This window comes from Eupeodes corollae, chromosome 2 (assembly GCF_945859685.1).
Source record: "Eupeodes corollae chromosome 2, idEupCoro1.1, whole genome shotgun sequence".
NCBI classification, from domain to species: domain Eukaryota; kingdom Metazoa; phylum Arthropoda; class Insecta; order Diptera; family Syrphidae; genus Eupeodes; species Eupeodes corollae.
The window spans coordinates 46,294,825-46,311,425 of NC_079148.1; the positions used below are offsets into that span (position 1 = coordinate 46,294,825).

The 16,601-nt window shown below is 32.4% G+C and overlaps 1 protein-coding gene across 3 annotated transcripts in view; it reads right to left on the reverse strand.

The window, feature by feature from the left end:
- Window positions 1-4,806: 4,806 nt before the first annotated feature.
- The window catches only part of LOC129948071 (dmX-like protein 2), a 28,349-nt gene continuing 16,554 nt past the window's right edge, over window positions 4,807-16,601 (reverse strand). For 2 of the 3 annotated variants that reach the window (XM_056058891.1, XM_056058889.1), the window contains 13 exons: window positions 16,350-16,598; window positions 16,137-16,253; window positions 15,814-16,071; window positions 15,466-15,733; window positions 15,303-15,399; window positions 11,855-11,938; window positions 11,246-11,515; window positions 11,107-11,176; window positions 10,972-11,046; window positions 8,236-8,369; window positions 8,092-8,175; window positions 7,794-8,001; window positions 4,807-7,342 (listed from right to left, as the gene is read on the reverse strand). In XM_056058891.1, coding sequence (XP_055914866.1) covers window positions 7,801-8,001; window positions 8,092-8,175; window positions 8,236-8,369; window positions 10,972-11,046; window positions 11,107-11,176; window positions 11,246-11,515; window positions 11,855-11,938; window positions 15,303-15,399; window positions 15,466-15,733; window positions 15,814-16,071; window positions 16,137-16,253; window positions 16,350-16,598 — 1,907 coding nt within the window. In that variant the 3' untranslated portion in view covers window positions 4,807-7,342; window positions 7,794-7,800. The remainder of the gene's footprint in view (window positions 7,343-7,793; window positions 8,002-8,091; window positions 8,176-8,235; window positions 8,370-10,971; window positions 11,047-11,106; window positions 11,177-11,245; window positions 11,516-11,854; window positions 11,939-15,302; window positions 15,400-15,465; window positions 15,734-15,813; window positions 16,072-16,136; window positions 16,254-16,349; window positions 16,599-16,601) is intronic. The other variant, XM_056058890.1, reaches the window with a different exon arrangement.

Below are 16,601 nucleotides of genomic sequence, written 5' to 3' on the forward strand. Positions count from 1 at the left end.
AAAAAATTGGATAATTGATCTTCCTTCAATCCAAAAGCAGAGACGTGTATATTTCCAACGTTAACGACAGTCAGGATGAACAAATTTGTTCTCCGTATTCGCCTCGGCCACACACAAGCTACACGTTATATGTGGTATGCTTTATAGTAAATGATTTATGTAAATCACTGTTTAAACAAAAAATAAACCGACCTTCCGTCGACGATTCAATTGAAAACACACAAAATATTTATATAATTTTGACTATACTTAAAATAGAATCTAACATTTAATTATACTAGGATATACCATACATATTGGGCCGTTGGTGGTTGGGATTTCTTCGACGTTCTGATAGTCATAGGATCCCGAGGGCTCTATTAGTTTTTTCATTTTCCAAATTATTTTTAAAACTTCCAGCTATTAGACTTGTACTGTAATTGACTTGCATATGTAATTATAATATAAACTTATTTATATAGCAATAAATAATTATAATCAGCCCAATTCTAAATATTCCCCGGGAGATGTGTTCTCCCGGGAACAGAATTCTCTTATTTTTCCCTTCGAAAGCGGGAAAGGAAATTATGAATGTTCGAAACAGCTGTTTTGCAATATTTGACACACATATGAACCAAATTTTAAAGAAAAAAAAAAGTTTTATTGGATGTGAACAGTTGTCCTTAAGTAGTATTCACATGAGCGCGACCAACGAACGACGAATGAATTACAAAATGTGAGTTTATATACGTTTTAAGACATATTTCCACACAAATTCTTAACAAAACGATAGCAATATAGTTTCTATTTGATTTATGATGCATACTTTTACTTTTCAATATCGTATATTAATAAATTTAAGAAAACAAATTTATTCGTCGCGAAAAAAATTATAGTTGATACGAACTGTCAAACTTTATTCGCGTTCCACATTATCCACACTTGCAACGAATAAAATAATCGCTCGTACTTAACCTAAAATAATCATTCTTCTAGTATGTACTAGGCTATACTTGTGAACCATCTCGTGAACCCATACAAATTTCAGTTTTTGGTTCACCCGTGAACTTGCTCGTGAAGCTGAGTGGAGAACAAAGTGGAGAGTTTTCGTTCACGGGCAATTCACGTGCAAAATGTACGGGAACTGTTGGTGAAGCTTTGACATTTGGTTTCCGCATGTTCACAACGTGTACTCACAAGTGTGTACCAGTGAGCAATGTCAAAAGTTCACTTTCTCCACTGGCGAACGTTCACTTCACGAGGAAGTATGTACTAGGCTTAAGGGAAATGGGAAGAGGAACAAAATTCCTGGTGATTTTTTGTTTGTAATAAGAGAATGGGAAAAGGGGAACAAATTCCCGGGGAATAGTTATTTAGAATCAGCCTGAATAATCGGCCATACCGAGGTAAAGCCTAGTACATACTTGTGAACCATCTCGTGAACCCATACAAATTTCAGTTTTTGGTTCACCCGTGAACTTGCTCGTGAAGCTGAGTGGAGAACAAAGTGGAGAGTTTTCGTTCACGGGCAATTCACGTGCAAAATGTACGGGAACTGTTGGTGAAGCTTTGACATTTGGTTTGTTCATGTTCACAACGTGTACTCACAAGTGTGTACCAGTGAGCAATGTCAAAAGTTCACTTTCTCCACTGGCGAACGTTCACTTCGCGAGGAAGTATGTACTAGGCTTAACCGTCGCGTCGGAGCAGAATTCTCTCCGATTTCCTCCGAGACATTTTCCTTCAAGATAGTTGTCTGATCAGCTGATCGGACATTCTCTCCGACAAAATTCAACGCATGCAATTTGCATGCGATGCTTTGCGATTGTTTGGTTTTATTCTTGACAGATACAAACACAATTTTCCGAAGCCCTCCGACAAGTTCTTGTTGCGGAAAGTGTTTTTTTTTAAATAGTTATGTACATAAGTAAAAAATCTTTTATTTATACCATGTTGGTAGTTTCCCTCGGCAAAAAATCTGATGCAAGCTGCTAATCTATGTTCCGGAGTGACACAATCAGACTTGTTTTGTATTTGTGTTGAATCTGCTCCAAAACTAAATCAAACTCATTTTTATTCAGATTAGAGGATAAGTTTACTTACGCCGCGTCAGATAGTTCAACGTATATTGCTTTCATTTCGCAATGTTCTTCTATTTTCTTTATTTTGCGTTCTTAGCTCATTGGATTCAGCGTCCAAAAATAAACCAACACTATCCATTTCTTACTATTATTGCTTGTGTAAAGTCAAATAAATAAATGAAACTTATGTTTCAACAGTTTTTTTTTCAATTTATTCTTTTCCTTTGACACTTCAAATGGAAACAAAAACATAGGTTTGAAATAGGGAGGGGATTTTATTCGATAGTTTTGACTTAAAAATCGTTGCATCTAATTACATATCTTAAAAATGCTAGCGCATTATAATTGAAAAAATTACTTTTTATAAGCAATAAATTACGTTGTGCCACAACGTTTTCGTGGTTTGAAACTAAGCGTCTTTATTTTATAAAATATTTTCGAAAATATATCGCATTTTTGATATATCGGTTAATTTGCACATCAAATTTATATCCATCGGATTGCGTCGTCTCGTGTCTGTCAAATTTCTTCCGATAACAGCTACGTCAAACCGGAATTCAATCTCCGAAAAGGGATGCGTTGCGGAGAAAGTTAGGCTCCGACGGTTACCTCGATAGGGCTGAATATCAACATTTAATTTTCATTGGAAAAAAATTGAACTCGATTTTAAACCCATAACAAAGTGAATTTCTGTGATCCACATTTCGATTTTTGGAATTTTCAAGTGATATGAATTCGATGAGATTAATTTAATGTACATAAATTGAATTCAACAAGAGGACATTGTTTTAAAACAGTAACAGTTCCATTTAAAGTTATAAAACCTTAGCTTTTTTATGTAATACACTCTTCTCTAAATGTCTTTACAATTACAAGAATTTCAAAAACATTAAATACACATTCAAAAACTATCGAATAAAAAAAAACAATGTTTTATATTTAATTTATTGGAAAGCGCAGAACAAAAAAAAACATAGCAAATAATAAAAAATATGACAGTCAACCGAATTATTTATTGACGGATTTTTCAGCTCCTTTAATTTCACTTAAAGTAATTTCGAAAAATATTCGAAGTTATGAAATCGATCGAATGATAGAAAAAAACTATTTCACTTGATTTTCAATTTAGATTTCGATTTCATTTCATTCCATTTGGGAACCTAGCTGAATACCGATTAAAATTTATTAACAGTAATAGAAACATTTGTAGAAATGGCATTGCAATTCAACCCAGTTCTCTAGGATGAAAACAGAATTCCGCTCTCCAACATCTCCTGTATTCAAGTCATAACTTTCGACGGTCTTTGACTGAGAAACACTTTACCTTCATGTTATTTGGTCAAACTACTCACATTCAATTCACAACTTTCGACGGTCTTTGACTGAGAAACACTTCACCTTCATGTTACTCTGTCAAACAACTCGCAACATCTCCGAATTTGATATTTCTTAAACTATTTGATAATTTTGTAAACAACAGATTTAATCAAAGCACAATATAAGGGGTTTGGTGCAAAACGCCACAAGGATCGGGAAATATAAAAATTTAATAAGGTCGGAAAATATAAAAACATTTGACCCAAATGCTACTTTTATTTTGTAGACCGGTCTATCGTTCTTTCTGCATTGGGTAGGTAGGTAGAAATGGCGATCTCAAAGCAACCTAGCCTGAGATCCAATTTGCGCTATAGTGCGCCGTTTTGATACCAAAAACTCGTGATCTGTGATAGAAAGGAAAAGATTTATAGAGAAGGTTTAAAGCGATTATGTTAGAGCCATTTTGTCGCATTGAAAAAAAGATAAGGTCTCTAATCTTTGTCTCAGATAGCTCATCAAGTTCGTGAAAGAATGCTTTTCCAAAGTATTTCATTCTAGTGTTTGCCAAAGCAGGACATTTGCAGAGGAAATGGATTATCGTTTAACTTTCTCTTTGGTCACTACAACTACGGCAAAAGGTGATGTAGGAGATATCCAACTTCTCCGCATGAACTACTTTAGGCCAATGTCCGGTACAAACCGCAACAATCCTGGCTATGTCTTGCCTTGGCCTGCATAGAAGATCGTTTGTACGGGTTTTATTATAGGTGGGCCATATCTTCCTGGATATAATGCAGTTGGGTAAAATGCTCCACCTTCGGTTTGATTCAGTTTGGTAGATAGAAAAGATTTTACCCTTCATAGCACCAAGAGGAATGTTAACCATTTCCGCAAGTGAGCTATGAAGGGCCGATCCTTGCCTGGCTAGCTCGTCAGCCCGTTCATTTTATACCACTATGGCCCGGAACCCAGATCAAGGTGACACCGAGGTTAGTATTCAGGCTCGCAAGCTCATCGCGACATTGCTGGACCAATTTAGATGAGGATGTGGCCGAGTTAATGGCTTGAGGGAATCAATTTCGTTGTGTTGCTGTGACCATTAGGTTTTAACAACCAGCTGTTTGATTTCTTAAGCATAATAGCGCTACAGGAAACTATGAATTTAATAAAAAGGTCAATTGGTAGGAGATCCAAAATAAAGTTTAAGGCGTCCGTTGGGCAAGTACCCATGGCTCCTGTGGTGCCCACGCAAGCTGTTCTCTGAACCTTCATACCAGATTTAATTTCCTGTGCTGGCATACTATACACGGTACTGCTACTGATGTGAATTTTCCATACAAAATTTGTCAATGCTTAAAACTCTTATATACTTGAATCATTTTGCATCACTTGGTCGTGTGGTTTATTTATAAATTAAACACTTTTACCATTGAGTTTAAATAAATTTTTATTAACAATCATAATAACAGCTTAATATAATTAATGAAATATGTTCTTCTCTTTACAAACACAAATTATTGAAAAAAAAAGAAAACATAAAACAATTTATTCGTAAAACTAACAAAGCATTATTGCGAAAAAAATTAGGTATATAAAATTCAATTTCGTATATTAAATTTTATATACATAAAAATAATACGTTATTGTGTTGATATATCTTGTGTTCAAAAATAAAAAACAAAGTCAATTTAAAAAATTATTGCTTTTACGGGGAGATTAAATTTACCACATTTCTTTTCATTTTGTATTTACTTGTAAAAGACATGCCACCATATACTGACTGTGCTTTTCTGACTCTAGTCGCAAGCAAACAACATTAAATAAGGTATTGGACTTTGAATTGCTGTTATACATATGCTATTCATAAATCAATACAATACATAATTATATATAAACAAAAAAAAACATAATAATAATATTCTATGCATAGTTTATTTATTTTTGTTTTATATAGAGTACAATTACTATTGAACATATAACAGATAAAAAAATTACACACCAAAATATTTTAAATTACTTCAACAAACATAAAACTTTAAATCAAAATATGATTAAAAATAATAAAACACAAAATAATTGTTATATAATACAAATCCATAAAAATAATATATATATATTTTATATATATATATATATAATATAATACTTTATCATTTGACTTTACTGGTTATATATTGTTATTTAAATATATATATATATATATTTAACTGTAGTGTGTCTTGACTGTTGGTCCCCTATGAAACGTTGAATATATGTTGGTCCAAATAAGAATCATTTTTTGTGAGGTTTTTATTTGCATAACTGCAAAATATTAATAACAAAATCTTTTTACTAAGAACCTTAAAAACTCCGACTCCGTAGATAATTGCATTAAAAGTGAAAAAAGATTAAGTAAACCCATTTGCAAAGAGCTAAGTTTCGCAATTAAATCCTTTCTTGGATATTCTATTAAAGTTAACCTTCAATGTTTCTAAGGAAGCTACATAGTTTTCTATTATTTGCTTGCCTTTAAGGTCTAATATCATTTAAATGCAATCTACTTTGGGTGGCAGATAGAAGAATATTTAACGATCTTTGTTGATAGCAGCAGTTTCAGAAGTTTCATAAGTAGGAGCACAATCCTGAATGCAGAATGCTATTTTAAAATTCAAGTTGTAAAGTCTCGTTTGATTTGAAAAAAAAAAGAAACTTAACATAATTGACTTTCGAACTGTTAAGTAAATCAATTTTTAATTGACAGATTTGTTTTTCTTTTATTGTCTCTTGTTTAAATATCTATTTATCTAACTAACTAAACAACATCTGATCTTGTATGACGAAGTCTTTATTATAAAACAATTTTCAAAACTCAAAGCCCGAGGTTAAAATGAATAGTTAACTGATGTGGTTAGTTGGTGTTTAAATAATTTTTGTTGTCATTGAAGGCGTCTTAGAACACAAAATTAAAACCGCTTTGTTTTCTAAAAAAGAGGACAAGATCGTTTGTACCAAAACAAATATCTAAGCAAACAGTCAAGACACTCTACACACTTCTCTAGTCTCCATTCATATTTGTTTTATATTTTTAATTATTTAAACAATTCGCTTTTACACGATAATTATCTATTTTTTGTTTTGTATCTCTTTCATTTTGCAATTTAACTTAGTTCGAGGCAATAATGTAAATAGTAGTTAATGTATACATAAGTATTTTATTTATTTGTTTCCATTTTCTATCATTCTTTTGATAAATACAACAACTCTTTATGATTTATTTGGTTATACTGTGCCTCCTCAAAATAATTGTCTTTCCTTCACGGTTCAGTTGGTTTGCTTTAGTTTTTTTAATTTTTTTTTTTCAAAATTTGATTGCACTTCAACAGTAAATTTGTTCGCCATTAATTTAGATAAATTATTATTTAATATATGCTAGTAATAAGTTGTATTATATAATGCAATAATTATTATTATTTTATTTATTATTTTACCTAAGCTTGAATACTTCATAAGAATTGATTCATATTTTATTTAATTTTTTTTTTATTTTATTTTGTTTTGTTTTCTGTTTTAATTTGGGAAACATGAATAAATGTAGGAGGAGAATAGGTAATAAAACTTGGTAAGGTTAAAATGACTGATTTCGAAAAGGGTGAATAATTATAATTTTTGTTGTTTTTTATTTTATGAAAATTGTGTATATTTTTAGTAACAAATTCAAACAGGACAAACGTTTTTTCTTTCTTTAGGAAACATATGTACGAAATACAAGTAAAATTCACACGTAAATACATTTATATATATATTTATATTAATGCAGACAAAATTAACAACTTTTCTTTTCTTTTTTATATATTTTTTTTTTAATTATTAGTAAATAACTTTGGTATTCGTTTTCAGTGTTTTCCCTTTAAGAGAGTGGTAGTTTGGGATACTGGGCGATAAACAGTTTTTAAGAGACGAGACTTATAGTTGCAGTTATAGTAGGACTGAAATAAATGAAAATAGATGTTGTTTTCATATTTAAAATAATAATAAAGATAAACAGAATGAAACCAAGTTAAATAAATAAATGTATAACTATGTAAGGTAATATTTCAGTAGGATGTTAAGAAGATAAGTTTACCTCCTTGAAGGTTGTAATAGAATTGAAATTATTTAATGAGAGTTCATATTTTTGAACGATCATGGAGGTCCTATGATTGATTTGTATTTTTACTATTATTGTCGTTATGCATTTAAATTGTTTTTTGATAAGAAAAAAAAAGTTCTACTTTGTCAAATTAGAATTAAAGTTACTGGGATATCTTGAAAGCAATTTCAACTTCAGCCGGATTCAAAATTTTATTCACTATTTTTGCTCACTATACTTTAATCTTTAATTGAAGAAGTCTCTAAAAATAGACTTTTGCATTTTGTGCAGCATTCAAAATTTCTTACCCTGTTGTTAGTATAATGACTGCACAATATTATCCCTGTCAGAAAGTTGTCTCACTTTCATAGAACCATCTGAGCCGCACGAAAATAAACGACCCTGCGAGTCTAACTGCAGTTGACTAACACCTTGGCCAATGTGTTTGAAGAAACTACTTTTAGCATGTTCCCCAGTAAAAGCATATAGCAGCGCATGATGAGTTAAACTCCAAATCTATAAATTAATTTAAAAAAAAATATTAAACAACACATAAGTATTTAAATATGTACATATATGTAAACAAAATAATAATATTCTCTGTACCTTAATATCACCTTCCGCTGATCCGGTTACAAAAAGTTCTTCGTGAGGATCCATTGCCATACATTTGATTGCACTCTCATGGGCCTAAAAGTTATTGATTTTATTTAAATAGAACTTTTTTTTTGGCAACCATAAAAAACTAACCTGGAATCTGTGTCTCAATGTTCTTTGACGAACATCAAATATACAAACGTCTCCCTTTTTGCCAGAGGAAATGAGTACTTGATGCTGAGGTGCATAGATTAAACTAGATGCTCCTTGATCGTGGCAAGTAAACGCTAAAAGAAAACCATGTTTTTTTTAATATTTATATAATGGAATGTTGGATGCACTTAATTTAATTAACAAAACAAAACATCTATATCGTGTCCTTTTTTAATTTTACTTTATATGCAAGCTTGGACCCAAAAGTCCATCTACAGATCTTAAACTATTTTTTTTATAATTAACTGGCACCCAAGGGGTTATTAATATTTAACGCTTAAACACAGTGCGAGCTTTAGGAAAATGGGGAAAGGATAAAAGAGGAAACACCGATGCACATTGGTCTTTAAGTTTTGAATATCTATATGAAGGGAAAAACAGAGTTGGATAAAGCATTTTCGATGTGCGGTTAAACAAAGAATTTGGGAGTTTAAAGCGATTTTGTAGACAGTGTTTTTTAGAGAGGAATGCTGATATGAAAATCAGAAGTTTTTTGTGCGTTGTTAGCTATACGCAGCAATCTTTAAAAACGTCATTTGTATGGACTAGTGGCTATCTGACTTATTGAAATCTTTCCTACAACAAATGGTAAATACAGGGTCCGGCAAAAGATCTATAATATTTTAAAAGGCAATGACAAAATTGTATTGATTTTTTTAAAGCTAGATCAAGTAAGGCATGTCTGAGAAATTCCGACATTTATAAAGAGTTTTCTTCATAAGATTAGATTTTCAGACCAAGGAAGACTACTCAATACAAATTCGGATAAATCTGCATTACTGAGCTTCGCTTCCTTAAGAATGAGAGTTCTGATGGGAAGATCAGATTTAGCTGGCATATTCAAGTAGGGGTCTAACGAATTTGGTGTATAGGGATTTAGTGACATAGAAGTTTGAGAATTTTTAAGGCCAATGTACAACTGACATATTGAATGGCAACATCGTAGAGATGATAAGTTCGTGAGAGAAGATGTAACCGCTTTCGAAAGAAATTAAAATTTGGCAAAATGACGTTTTAACATATTTTTGTTGCACTAAGTCTGAAATGAGTCAAGATCTTGTTGGAGTAAGATAGAATCAGAGAGAAGTGGAAATAACCATTGTAATTTTCATGTTATTATTGTAAATAGTTTAATGGGTCAAAAATAAAAGAAGGGGTTGGTGGAGGTGTGTACTATGAACGACTGAAATTAAGTCTCTCATTCCGCCTTCCCAATCATTGTAGCGTGTTCCAGGCGGAACTTTTGGCGATAAAAGAAGTCTTGTCTTGGCTCAAAGAAAACGTGATATCAACATCTGATATCCGTATTTTCCCTGATAGCCAGGTCGCTATCAAATCTCTGGACTCTGTATCTACAAACTCTATAACAGTTCATAACTGTCGATCATCTCTAATGGAGATGGCGCAACAGTTTAATATTCACTTTTGCTGGGTGCTGGGCCATAGAGACATTCCAGGTAACCGTAAGGCAGATGAACTCGCCAGGAACGGTACAGTACAGCCCATCCTACCACGTTTGGCAAGTACTGGCATACCAATCGCTACTTGTAAACTGCTGCTAATGCAAGACGCGGTGAGGAGAGCAGGCACCAGGTGGAAGAACATCACCACGTGTCAAGTCACAAAAAACATCTGGCCAACACTGGATTTAAAACGTTCAAGGTGCTTGCTCTCTCTAAGCAGATCGCATATAAGCTCGATAATAGTTGTCATAACCGGACACTGTCTCATAGGAAAGCACGCCACGAGACTAGGCGTATTCTCTAATGACTTTTGCAGAAGCTGTATGGACGAGGAAGAGGAAGAAACGGTTCTTCATCTTCTCTGCACATGCCCTGCTCTAGCTCGAAAACCCAAGAATTACCTAGGAGAATTCTTCTTTAACGATCTAAATCATATTGGTATAATCAGTTTCTCAAGTTTCGCTGGTTCCATTGAGCTTAGGAGGAAGCCTCAAGATTCATGTGGTATAACAATGGGCCATTAAACTGGCCTAAGTGTGTCCGTTTCCATCTTGGACAGCCACTATAACCTAACCTAACCTAACCTAACCATTGTAAATACTGACCAAGGGCCAAGAAGGCTAACTTGGGGAACTTTCGAGTTTAAAAAACTGGGTGTTTAAAGATTGAGAAAATAGAGAACTCCATATTGGCAGTTCTCTAGGTATGATATGGGATGGGAAATAAAAATGTTGAAAATCAAGGGCTTTAACTTTAAGATAAATAATTTGGTGAATGATGTCTTCCATTTTCCTTTGCCCGTGGCGTGAAGGTTAGTGCGTAGGACTGTCATGCCAGAGGTGTTGGGTTCAATCCCTTTTTTTTTCATGGGTACTGTCTCTTACGAGAAATTGACGAATCTTTCAAGAGTAATTCTTGACCACGGGAATAGTTGAGAGTTGAAAACCACTAGGCCGTAGTTCTCAATGGACCGTTGCGCCACCTAATTTTATAGTTCTTTTAGAGATCTTGACAAATTGAAATTGAATACAAATTGTATTATTCTAAAACTTGGAAGAACTTTTATGCATCAATTTTGTTCACCATAATTTTTAAAAAGCGAAAACATTTTATACTACCTTGTCGAATTGTATTTTTGTTACAAAGATTAGCAACTAATATTTTTAACTATTGAATTTCAAGACAAATGGATTTATTAATAGGTGATACTTACATGACACCAGTGACTTTTTCTGTGGAAGCAATGTATCCCATATACCAACATTTTTGTTCTCCGAACTATGACCGGCTATAAGAAAAATTATTTATTAAATGCATCTTATGTACAGTATTTTTTTTTTAATTTAACCTGAAGCCACTAAACTACAAGACCCCAAGAAAACAAAATCAGCAAGAAGCTTGCTATGGCATTGTTGGGTCTGAAATTAAAATTATTATTATTTTTAATTGAAAAATAACAAACAAAAAGTTTAACACAAAATACTTACGAAAAATGAACGATTACTCTGCGCGGCAATACCAGCTTGCCACAAACTAAGGTTTCCATCACCATCACCAATACCGAATTTATTACCCTGTTGTGAAAATCTACATCGTGTAACCTTGGCAAATGTACCAGGTGGTCTGGGTGTGCAAACAACTTGTTGATGACTCCACTCCCACAACTGAACCGATCCGTCTTGCCCTCCAGTAAGATACAATGGCATCAAAGGATGCGAACTCATTCGCTTAACGTTATCTACTTTATGTTTCATAACCTGTGGATAGTTTAAAAATTGAATTTAGAATTGTTTTTATTGCAACTCAACACCCATGACATGCATGGACAACAAACTTTGTGCATAAGTCCAGCACAATAATGCAACATTTTTGATTTTCATTACAAAAAAACCTAAGTATTTTATAATATACATTTATAAAGAACTCCACATAATCAACGAAAAACTAAAGCAAATTTTAATCTTTCTACTACAATATAATATTTATAAAAAATATTTTTTTTTATAAAAAACAGCACACAAATATTTATAAAAAGGATAAAGAGGAACAAAAAAAATTAAAACGTTCATTGTTGATTTATTGAAAGGAAACTGTACCGGTTTTAGCAAGTGTTTAGAATGTTCTAAAACCATTTTGCAATACCATGGATCGTGACAACCTGGAAAATTGGCTCCTTTTATCTGCAGCGTACAACAAAAGACAGGAAAAACAAAAGCATATTTTGAAAACATTTTAAGTGTGTGTTAGATAAAAATGATGTAAGTTTAGTGCATGATGGCAGTTGATATAGATTGATTTTTTATTTTATTGTAATATTTGTTTCACAAAAAATATATATATATTAAAGAGGCTTAAGAACATTTAAATGGAAACCAATAAATTTTAAATTTATATATACTACACGCTTTGGTACTTGTTGGCAATACTTTTTATTGAACCAAAATCCTTAAAGGACCTTATTATCGTAGATTTGTTAAACAAAGAAATCGTTAATATTTTAATATCTTTTAAAACCATGATCAAATTATTTGAAAACTGCTACATTCAGAATTTTTAAATGAAAAATCTTAGCCCTGTAAAATTTTATTTGGTTTTCAAGTCAAGCATAACATTACACCAATGAAAAGTTTCGTTGTTTTTAAGAAATAAATTATGAGTTAAAATATGATTTGAACGAAAACCTGTTTAAACGCAATAAAATTCAAAGCAAGTGAATAATTATAATTTATTGGTTGAGGGTCTTCACACAACTGGACCAATATAGGAGTTTTTGGCAAGTACAACAAAATAATCAAAAAGGGAGACGTTTTTTAATTGAATGAATCGGAGTAACAAAGTTTAAAAATTAAACACACAACAGTTGTTTGTTCGACAGAAATATTTAGTAACACAAAGGAGAATGTTGCCCAATATTAAGAAAAACTTATATCGTTGGAAAGCTTAGCCCTGATTTCTCATCTGTTGTATAGACACAAATCTGGAAACCATAGGACTTAGGTAGAATATGTAACCAAGTATTGTAATAAGAACTACAATTAATTGAATACTCAAGAGACCTTAAAATAAATTAAATTTTATACCAATGGCCAATGGAATGGAGAATAGCATTAACGTTGTAGAATAATTCGCTTAAATTCAAGAAAATGTAACTCTATTCAATTAGATTTAGTGAATGAAATGAATAATTGTGATTATTTGTCCAGTGTGCACTCGTTGCGAGATGTTTTTTCAGTAACCATGTAGCGGTGGTCAATTGAACACCGTGTGTTTGTTTACAACACGTTCATTGAAACAGGACGTTCGGTCATTGAAACACAGACAGCTGATTCCGGAATCATTTTAATATTGGCCGCCACAGTCGTGTCTCAAAATTTGATACAATTATGAAGTGTGTGAATAGATTTCTTGAGACCTGAAACTATGCGACAAGGTGATCGAACGGTAAGGACTCCAGAAAATAATGAAAGAGTACGTCATTTAGTTGAAGCCAGTCCTTGTCGATCCGTTTGGTGAATTTTGCTCTTTGATTTAAATTTTTATCTATACAAGATGATGATTGTCCAAGGTTTGCGGAAGCAATGTTGTAAATCTTAAAGGATGATACTTTTTTGATAATGAGCGACGAAGCCCACTTTCATTTATCAGGAGTGGTTAATAAACACAACTTTTAAAATTGACCCTGTGAAAACCCACAAGAGATTTATGAACGAACTCTCTACAATCTCAAGGTCACTGTTTGATGCGGCAGTAGTCGAAATTTCATTATTGGTCCGTACTTTTTTCGTGAAATGGCCCCCTTGGTCACCGGATACTTTTTATGGGGCTACCTCAAAGCATGATTATACATACAAAATATCACGTACACTCGAAGCCCTAATTGAGACAATAACCCAAGACATTCAAGCAGTTCCACGTCAAATGTTTTAGAGGAAAAGTGCAGAACTTTTCAAAACATACTGGACAGTACTTGACTGATGTGATTTTTCGTAGACCTAGTCCTAAATATTTGGTGCCTATTCTTCTTTTATTTGCTCAAATATCCATCAAAAGTAATCTTGAATATTTCAACTCCAGTCGGTAGGTGAAATAGCAATAAGCAGCGTGTGCCAAATTTAATAATAAAATAAGTAGTAAGTACGTTATATAATTTTTCTTATAAATTGACCAATGAGAAAATTGAAAACTTAAATCTTTCGTACAAGTTAGTTGTAGCGGTGATTTTGCGATAATATTGAAAATAAGCTTCTAATGTGAATAAATAATGTAAACAAAAATTGATGGTAAAATTGTTGCTTGCTTTTTTCTACAGCACTTCAAAAATTACCTAAAATTCATGTCTCTAGACCAGAATACCCCCTTAAATGTCACTATTAAAGGGAATGAATAAAAAATTCTTCGACAAATGCTTACGATTATATAAACCGTACGGTATCTTTAAATTTAGGGTTATGAGCTTATTATTAGTATTTGATCAGAAAAATATACAAAAATGGATTAATTAAGCTTGAGTGTATGGCATGGGTCTTGCACAATGCAATAAATTGCAGTTGTAGTTTGGCAAAATCAATTGAATAAAAAACTATAGATGGTATACGTTTTAATAGTTTGAGAACTCTACGAGATGAAGAAACTCTGAGATTCGAATTTAAGTCTTTAATAACTTGCAGACAAATTTTACTTGATACTTTTTTAGTACGATATTAAAATAATAAAAATCGTACTCCGAACTGAACGAACTTATAAATGTATGTTTATTTTGCAATCCGGTGGTCTCTTTACAATATTTATGTTTTGATTCTGAAAGGACACAAAACCATTAAGCATGGCATTGCAACCCTCATCCGAAAATATTGAATTTGTTTTGCATTACTTAAAAGATATCAAATTTGTCGTCAGGTTGCAAATAAGATACTGTTAATAATATCCAATGCTGACTTTAGATATAAATAGTTTCAAGGATCCGTAGTAAATTTTTATTTTTCGTTTCTGAAATATATTTTTTTCACGGTTACAATATGATATTTATATATTTTATCGATGTGTCGAATAAATGTTAAATCAGCACAAGCAAAATTCAGTTCAGAAATGAAATGCAATTTATATTATACAAACTAAAATTTAGAATTTTCTAATTAATTCATTGTTTGCGAGTACGTAGAAACATTTAAGAAAAGTTTTACTATTTAAAAATCCTAACATTCCTTGATTTCTTTAATCCTTAAAGTTTGGATAATACAATTTCATTCCCCTACTTTATTGCTTTTTATTGCCTTATTGGTTCTATTATATGATTTGTAAAAATAAAAACACATTTTTCATTTACATTATATACAAAATGGAAATACATATTAAGTGTATAGATATTGCTTGAAAGTGTTTTCACAATAAATTATTATTAACAGCTTGTTGATTTAAAAAAAAATGTATGTTACACCAAATCGCACTTGAGAATATGTGGAAACTGATTTGCATGGAGTTTACATACAATTTAAGTATACTCAATAGCAATAGGAGATATTTTACATAATTAATAAATTTACTTACCACCGATGTTCCACGGCCTGATTGGCTGCCAATTGTCGGTTGATAGCTTGACGAAGATCCATAGTTTTGAATATTCGGAGTTGCATTTACCGCATTTCTTTTAAAAAAAAGAACAAAGATATTTTAAAGAAATTTATGAAAAAAATAGTTTTCGTTTTCATACTTGTCCGCTGCGGCTTGAATAACCAAAAATCCTGTTGCTGGAAGTGAGTCAACGTCCTTGGACAAATTTAGTAAATCATATTCACATTCATCCTCACACCAGTTGGGTGATTCAAGAAGCAAGGAAATATCCATTTCTTGTACTTCACGAGGCGTGGCTATAGCCATAAGACCCGGTGAAGCATTGTTAATGCAAAACGCCGAAATTGATTCCTGGTCTTTGTGTATGATTCTAATGGGTTCATGTTGTAAACCTAAATGTTCGCTATCTTTAGAGGAAACAAAAAAAAAACATAGACATGAATGTATGTAAGTAAAGTGAAACATTTGCATAATTTTCAATACTTACTCGAGTCTACATCATGTCCGCCATTTGAATCATGCCTTGAACAAGTGTTCGAAGTTCCCTCCCAATCCTTTGATCGTTTTTTGCCAAATACTGCTCTTATAAATATATCTTGTACATGTTCCTGACGTACAAGATAGTTCCACAGGCGTCTAGCTGGTCCTGCTGAAGAACTGGACAGGAATGGTGTATTGTGTTTTTCAAGTAACGATCTGTACTTGTGGATAGCAGGACCCTTTGCTTCATTTTCAACAAAGCAACCTTGAAATAGTAAATAATAATAAAATGTTATAATCAGTGAGAATGTGTTTTTGAACAGATCATACCAGGAATAAAATCCGCAGGTGCAGGTCCTTTAGCCAACAGTTCTTCTGTTACAATTTCTTGCCAATGATTAAGGTTACGTAATACTTCATGGGAAAGTGGACTTGCTACAGGTAGTTCTAAAGAGTATACAAAATATTTTATAATTATATTCAGTTTGAAATAATGTTTGGTATAACATTATTTTTTTTAATTAAAAAACTATGTTTAGCCACCTTGGTTTTCGATTCCAGCAATATTAATCAGTTCTTGCAGTTTCAATGACGTCAGCTTAATTATAGCTAATCGCATAATATTCCACGAGTATGACATCGGATTTGAATGCTCCGTATTATCTTTTCTAGGTTTACTCAATGTGGTTGGATTTGTACTTAGTGCATCGCCGAATACTTCCTCATCGTCTGGGTCTTCCTCCTCATCTGATGCGTACGAATCGTCAGTATCATATTCCTCTTCATTCGATTCTT